The 7674-nt window shown below is 57.9% G+C and overlaps 2 protein-coding genes across 2 annotated transcripts in view; both read left to right on the top strand.

Annotated features, from left to right (window-relative positions):
- Positions 1–2913, top strand: part of CACNG8 (calcium voltage-gated channel auxiliary subunit gamma 8) — a 37580-nt gene extending 34667 nt beyond the window's left edge. Inside the window, exon 6 of the mRNA XM_007956957.2 lies at positions 2759–2913. Within this exon, the coding sequence (XP_007955148.2) occupies positions 2759–2913 (155 nt within the window). The remainder of the gene's footprint in view (positions 1–2758) is intronic.
- Positions 2914–4379: 1466 nt separating this feature from the next.
- Positions 4380–7674, top strand: part of CACNG6 (calcium voltage-gated channel auxiliary subunit gamma 6) — a 24126-nt gene continuing 20831 nt past the window's right edge. Inside the window, exon 1 of the mRNA XM_007956956.1 lies at positions 4380–4707. Coding sequence (XP_007955147.1) covers positions 4380–4707 — 328 coding nt within the window. The remainder of the gene's footprint in view (positions 4708–7674) is intronic.

The following is a 7674-nucleotide window of genomic DNA, read 5'->3' as shown; positions in this document are numbered from 1 at the left end:
CCATGGTACTTTCAGCATTCTTCGCCAGCACCACAACTCAAAAGCATCAACTCTTCTTCAGTCTTCCTTATTCATTGTCCAGCTTTCACATGCATACGAGGCGTTTGAAAATACCATGGCTAGTATCGGGTGCACCTTAGTCCTGGATCCTGATAAGAGCTTAAAAAATCAAACAGATGTGAAAACAGGGTGATGGGACAGGAGTGAGTAGGTAGGTGGTCAGAGAAGACCTCATTGAAGAGTAACATTTGAACCTAAACAAAGAAACAAACAAAAAAAACCACTGCCACTGAGTTGATTCCAACTCATTGCAGCACCCATAGGGTTTTCAAGGCTGTAAATCTTTATGGAAATAGATTGCCCCATATTTCTCCCATGGGGTGGCTGGTGGGTTTGAACCACTGACCTTCTGGTTAGCAGCCAGATGCCTTACCCAGTGTGCCACCAGAGCTCCTAACATTTGAACAGAGATGTGAAATGGACTTGCAGAAATTTGGGGACACGCATTCCAGACACCAAGGCTCTGAGGTGTAACAGGAGGAATCCCATGGGGTGAAGGGAGGAGGAATGGCCGAGAGAATAGGGCTGGGGGCCGATCAAGTAAGACTTGGAATTTTCTCCTAGACTCAATGGGAAGTCATTGGTGGGTTTTGAGCACAAGAGTGACGTGATCAGATACCCATTCGAAGCAAAACAAGGCCGCACCGAATCACACTGCTGTGGATAGATTTTGGGGTCAGAAGTGTCGGCAAGAGGGCAGTGAGGGGGAACTCATGTAGTTATCCAAGTGGGGGTTCCGGTGCTTGGACCAGGGTGAGGACACCAGGGTGGGGAGAGAATGGGAAGGACCGGGTATAGAGTTTTGGAGGTAGAGCCTACAAATCGGGGGTAGTAGGGGAGTGAGTGCGAGACCCTGGTAAGGGAGAGTGAGGACCTGTTTGAACTGAACTTGAGCAACCCAGGTGACAGCTTTGGAGGGCTGCCAGGAAGAGGAAACAGGAGGAAATGAGATCTGTGTGGGAAGGACCAAGGGTTCTCCTCTGGGTTTGCCCAGTTGGAGAGGGTGAGACATCCCAGTCAGGGTGTCAAGTCGCCAGTTGGACATGTAAGCCAAGAGCTCTGGGGTGCAGGTATAGCTAGAATTGAAGTCTTGGAAATGGCAGCCTATAGAAGCATTGAAAGCCAGGGCCTGGATGAGGTGACTGGGAGAGGGAATGTGAATAAATAAGATGACCTTGGCCAGAGCCCTGGGGGCACCCATGTCAGGGGGGAAGAGGGCCTACAGGGCATGACCATAAGGTGGGCAGAAACCAGGAGGAGCACAGAAACCCCAAAACAACATGTTTCAAGGAAGGAACGGGTGCTGAGAGTCGGAGGAAGATCAGAGCAAATTGCTCGCTGGGTTTGGGAACATGGATGTGGCTGATGACTTTAGTGTGTGGTCACTTCAGAGTACCCCTGGGGATGTTAGCCAGCTGACGAGGCGGGCAGGAGAGAATGTGGGAGGAGGGGGCGGAAGGAAATTTCTCCCTCCACAGCAGGGAGAAATGGATGCTCAAAGACCAGGGGGACGGAAATCGGAAAAATACATCCTGGAATTATTGCTGCCAACTGATGGCGACCTTGTACAACAGCGTGAGATGTTGCTTGGTCCCGGGCCATCTGAATGGTTGTTGGTGTGTTTGATTCCATTACTGTGGCCGTACCCTGAAAGCAGAGAGCTGTCATGGCAGAGAAGATTGAGGAAGATGGGGAAACCCAGGGCCGAGAGGAACACGGATTCAGGGCGTGGGCTAGAGGCGTTGGAAGGGGTGGCCAAGTCTTTCAGATGGCCCTGCCTGCTTCGTCCAGCCCTGGCTGCCCGCTGCTACGCAGCTGCCAGCCTTCTGGGACTGCCCTTTGGATCTTGCCAAGACCTGGGAAACCTCAGTGAGGGGGAGAGAAAGGACAAGTTTCATTCATTCATTTGACAAGTATTTCCTGAGTCCCTCTATGTGCCAGGCCCTGCCCCCCAGAGCTCCAGCCATCCCAGCCTGTCCTTTGGAGGAGACAAGCAGACGGTTAGAACGCGGAGACGTGCTAACGGGGTCCATGCGGGCGCCTTGCCTAGCTCGGGAGGGGTGTCTGTGGGTCGGCATTTCATTCATTTGTTCATTCGTTCATTCACTCACCTAGCACATTTCCTAAGGCCTCCCCTGCATCTGGGCCTGGGCTGGGCCAGGCATCATGTCAAGATGAGTTCTTCCTGTCCCTGGCCCCTGCCCCGGGCTGGTGGGAGAGCAGGACACAGATGCAGACAATCACAGGTCAGGACAGCGTGTGCTTTGATGGCAGCAGGGGAGACGGAGGGCCGGGTGCTTCAGAGCCCTGGCCAGGCCGTCACCAGGCCCCGCTGGGGCAGCCGGCTGAGGGCGCAGGGGTTGGTGACAGGCGGGTCCCGTGTGGGCCGTCTGCAGAAGGGCTGAGGGAGAGGCCAGGGGTTCGCAGACCAGGCCCTGCTACCACGCCACACGGCTGTCCTGGTCCCTGCCCCTGGGGGGCTGCAACTGCATGGAAGGTCCCCCAGGGGCGCCCCGGCTAATAAACGCAATGAAGAGGATGGCTGCTGTGGTTTCGGGCCCCACACTCAGGCCCCCTCGGAGGCCTGCCTTTCCCACCCCAACACGGGACTGGGCCCCCAACCCTCCTCAGACCCAGGGGAGCCCCCAGCCTCCTCCTCCCTCAGACCAGGGAGTCCTGACCCCAGTCCCTCCTCCAGGACCCAGGAGCTCTGGCCCCCAGCGCCTCTTCCTCTGGACCCAGGAGTTTAACCCTCCTTCGGACCTGGAGTCGGGACCCCTAGTCCCTCCTTCCTTGGCCTTGGGCGTCCCGGCCCCCAGCCCCTCCTGCGGCACCCAGAGTTCTGGAGCCTAACCCTGGTCCCATGCTACTGGGGTCCAGGTGGTCAGGCCTCCCTCCTCCTGCGGGGACCCAGCTGTCGGGCCCAGGCTTTTCTCCCTGGCAGCCTCGGCCCCCAGGAATGCAGGGTCCCCGCCCTGCCCTTGCTGCCTCCTCGGAGGTCCTGGCGAGGGGACCCTGCAGCCCGCTGCTAAGGAAGCAGACGTCTCTTCAGGCTGCACCCCTCTAGGGCCGCCCGCGCCCCTCCTCCCTGGGGGACTTCCCTCCACCCCCCTTGTCCCCTTAAAATACCCGGGATCCCTATGGCAACAGGCGCCGGGCGACAGGTGCGGGTGTTATTTACGGGTAGCGCTCGAAATAGCCCAGGAGGGTGGGGTGAGTGGGTAGGGGCCAGGCCGGGGTGCGCGAGGCGGTGGCGGTGGCGGCGGAGCCGGACGGTCGGTCGGAGGCAGCGCGGAGCCGGGGGCAGCCCGGCCCAGGCAGGAGAGCGAGGGGCCCCGGCCCTGGAGGCGCGGGTGGGCGGCCCGAGGGGGGCCCCCGCGGCCTGGAGGCGAGCCTGGCGCTGTCCCGGCTGGGCCGGCCCTGGGAGCCCGGGGGAGGGAGACAGAGTGACCCCAAGGGACTCCCACCGCCTTCGGGGTCCCAATTGTCCTTTGAACCCTGGGACTGTGTCCCCTTTCCTGAGCCGAGGTGAGGCCTGCAGCCCCTTCATCTGAGCCCAGTGGGGGTCCCTCTTCTGAACCCCACACCCCTTTTGTGGTTTCCACTGTGTCAGCTGCCAGTCCCCCTTCCGGGTCCCAGTGGGGACCTTGATCTCTTTCCTCTGAATGGCCAGGGACACCTTCATCCCCTTTCCCTAACTCCCAGTGGGTCCCCAGGGACCCCAGCCCCTCTTCTCTGAGCCCCAGGGTTTCCCTTCTAGGAATCCCCGGGAACCCCATTCCTTCTCTGAACCGTCCTCTCAGCTCCCTGCAGCCTCAGGTCTTTGTTACGGAGCCTGTAGAGGTCCTCATCTTCCTCACTCAGGAGACCTCGGCTTCCCTTCCTGGGTACCCTGAACTCTGGTGGGGTGCACAGACTCTTGTGAATCCCAGTGGGGACCCTAAAACAGCCCCCCAGCACTTCAACCAGCACTCTGGCCCCCCTCCTGGGTACCCTAGTTCTGTCTCTGAGCCTGGGGGACCTTACTTTTCCTCTGCACCCCATTTTTTTGCTGAGGCCCTGGGGGGTCTCCCATCCCCTCCTCTAGACCTGAGAGGAACCCCACCCAGGGCATCTAGTTTTTTCTCCTCTGAGCCCCAAGGCAGCCTCAAGTGGACCATTGGAGGAACCCTAGTACTTCCCTGTAAGTTTCCAGGAGGACCCCATCTCCCTCTTCTGTAACCCCAGTGGACACGGGGCCCCTCGCCTCCACCAAGGCCCCAGGCTTCCCTTCTGGCCCTGCTCAGCCCTGCCCCCGTTGAACTCTGGCCACCAACGTGATGATGTGGCCTAATTTCCTGCCAGAAGAGGACCTGCGGCGTGGGGTGGTGGGCCGGCGGCGGGCCCGTGGGCAGCAGGGCGCCCAGCCGACGCCGGAGCGAGAAGGGAAGATCAAGCTGGCGCTGCTGCTGGCTGCCATGGGGGCCACGCTGGCCGTGCTGGCCGTGGGCACTGAGTTCTGGGTGGAACTCAACACCTACAGGGCCAACGACAGCGCCGTCTGCGATGCCGCCCACCTGGGACTGTGGAAGGTGTGCACCAAGCGCCTGTGGCAGGCCGATGTGCCCGCGGGCAGGGGCACCTGCGGCCCTGCTGCGCTGCCTGGAGGTGAGCGGCCACTGCCCCGCGTCGAGGCCACAGACAGTAAGACGGGGGGTCTGTGCCTGAGAAAACCGGGCCCCAGAGAGAGCCTGAGCCCCGAAGAGGGGGCTGGGACCCTGAAGAAGAGTCTGAGCCCTGAAAGCTTGTCCTCCAAGGTAGAGCCAGTAGCCAGCTCGACCTGTGTTCAAGCTGTGCAGAGAGAAAGTGGGTCCCTGCATGGGCCTGGGTCCCTGACGTATCCCCAGGTGACCTAAGTTTCCACACGGTGTGTGCTGGGAGCTTGTCCTGCAGCTATAGCCAGAACCCCAAGACCAGCCTGTACACCCAAACAGTTGTACCCCCCCAGTCTGCACCCCGAGACCAGACTGTGTCCCCAGAGCAGTCCACACCACAGACCAGCCCATACCACAGACTAGGCCGTGTCCTAGACCACCCTGTACCCCCAGTCTGCACCCCAAGACCAGACTGTGTCCCCAGAGCAATCCACACCACAGACCAGCCCATACCCCAGACTAGGCCATGTCCCAGACCACACTGTACCCCCAGTCTGCACCCCAAGACCAGACTGTGTCCCCAGAGCAATCGACACCACAGACCAGCCCATACCCCAGACTAGGCCATGTCCCAGACCACACTGTACCCCCAGTCTTCACCCCGAGACCAGACTGTGTCCCCAGAGCAGTCCACACCACAGACCAGGCCATGCCCTAGACCACCCTATACCTCCAGCTACAGCCCAAACCCTCAGAACAACCAGTGCCCCGGAACAGCCCATGTCCCCATACAGTCTGTCCCTCGGGAAATCTAGTGCCTCTGAGCTTAGCCTGCCCCCCCCCAAAGGTCTGCACCCCTAGACCACCCTGTGCCCCAGCTACAGTTTGTACACCAGATATCCTGTGTCCCCAACAAAGCCTGAATCCGGACAGCCTGTACCCCTAGAGAAAGAGCCCGGGTTCCTGGTGTCAGCTTGCTCTTCCCATACTGCAGACAGCCTTCACTCCCCTCTGGGGCCCTTGGGAGACAGACCTCTTGGCCCCCACCCACAGTGGAATCTATGTCTGTTGCCCACATGTTGAAGCCCTCAGCACACGCCTCCCAACAGACCTCTCAGAGCAGACATCCTGCCTCTCCAGTAGGTCCTCCCTTCCTGGTCCTCATCACTGGGAGATACAGGCCCTATTCCAGCCCTCCCCATTTCCTCCAAATGACACACCTGCACCCCTCACTTTCCACATGGTGGTTCTTCACCCCAAGCCATGCCAGAGAGCTAGCTCATGTCTGTCACTCCCCACAGGCCAGGACACACCCTATGCTTCTATGAGTGGGACAGTCCACACCCCTTGCTCAAGTAGCTGGGCTCTCTCTCTGACTCGAGGAGAATACCTGATACCCCTCAGGGCTCATTCAGGATGAGAACTTGCGGGTTGGGTCCCAGACTGCCGCAGTCAAGCGAGTGTCGAACGAAGTGAGTCACACAGACTGTTTTGGTTTCCCAGTGCATGGATGGATTGACACAGTGGCTGCGGTGATGGGCTCAGATATAGTAGGGATTGGGAGGTTGGCAGAGGACCGGGCAGTGTTTCATTCTGTTGTACATAAGGTCACTATGAGTTGGAGACAACTCGACAGTACCTAACAACAACAACAACAACAAGTGTAGTGGAAAAGTTCTGTTGGCACTATGCTATGGTCTGTCTGGTGGGCGACAGCACCATGAGCCAGTTTGAACTGTTGTGACAGTGACCAAGACAGGACACAGAGTCACAGAGTGAGCCCAGGCTGTTGGAAAAATAACAGCGACAGACATGTTCCATGCAGGGTTGCAGCAAACCTTCAGTTTGTGCAAAATGCAACATCTGGGAAGCACAATAAAGTGAAGTGAAATACAGCGAGGTCTGTCCATGCAGTGAAACCTGGGAGAGCCGGAACTCAACAGGACTGCCTTGGTTTTCTGGATTGTCACATTTTCTGCCTTTGACAGGGTCAAGCCTTACTGCTTTTGAGTTGCTCTCTATCATGGAAAATATTTGTGTTTTCCTGCTCTGATAGGTGTCTGCCTTACCCAGGTTCCGGCCTCTGCAGGTTTCACTTGGTCACTCACACGAGATCCACAGCACTCTCTGCTCTTCCAGGGGCTGCCTGCAGTCTCCCCTGCCACCTCTGCCAGCTGCCGTCTTGTCGGGGCACAGGCGCGCTACCTACGGGTTTCAGTGGCTGCTTTTTAGGAAGCAGGTAGCAAGGTCTTTCTTCCTGGCATCTCTGGCTGGACTCGGACCCCTAACCTTTTGATTAACAACCGAGCATGTACACTATTTGCACCACCCCGGTCGCTACAATCTCAGGATCCTTCTGTCTTGGTTATCTTGCTGCTGTACCCACAGAAATGTCGCCTCCCAGAGTTCGGGAGGTTAGAAGCCTGAATTCAGAGCATCAGTTGCAGGCAAAGCTTTCTCTCCGTCAGTTCTGGGGGAGATCCTTGTCTCCTTCCACCATCCTGGTGTCCCTTGGAGATCTCCAAGTGCCTTGGCATGAATCTTCCCCAGGGTCTAGGAGGTTCTCAGCACAGGGACCCCACGCCCACAGAAGCTCTCTACTCCCAGTTCTTCTCTCTTGATGGTAATGGGTCCCCCCTTTCTCTGCTCACTCTTCCCTCTTCTTATCTCTTATAAGATAAAAGGTGGTGCTGGACACACACCAGGGAAAGTCCCCTTACAGAGAGTCAGGGCTGTGACCTGAGTAAGGGGGTTGCATCCTACCCTACTGCCCTTACAATGGATCAACTGATCACATCCGATCTCACAGTGGGAGTGATTGCATCATTGCATGACTGCTAGGTTTCATCTTCACGTAACTGCCAAACCACTGAGGATCAAAGCCCAGTTAAGATGACACCTAGTGTGTGGGGGTCACAACTCAGTCCATGACATAGCCTACCCCTGTGGGATCCATATGGGATTCCTCTTATCCTTCACA

This window comes from Orycteropus afer, unplaced genomic scaffold (genome assembly GCF_000298275.1).
Source record: "Orycteropus afer afer isolate SDZICR_OR568_19922 unplaced genomic scaffold, OryAfe1.0 scaffold00689, whole genome shotgun sequence".
NCBI lineage: Eukaryota > Metazoa > Chordata > Mammalia > Tubulidentata > Orycteropodidae > Orycteropus > Orycteropus afer.
This window is presented reverse-complemented; position numbering and strand designations above follow the sequence as displayed.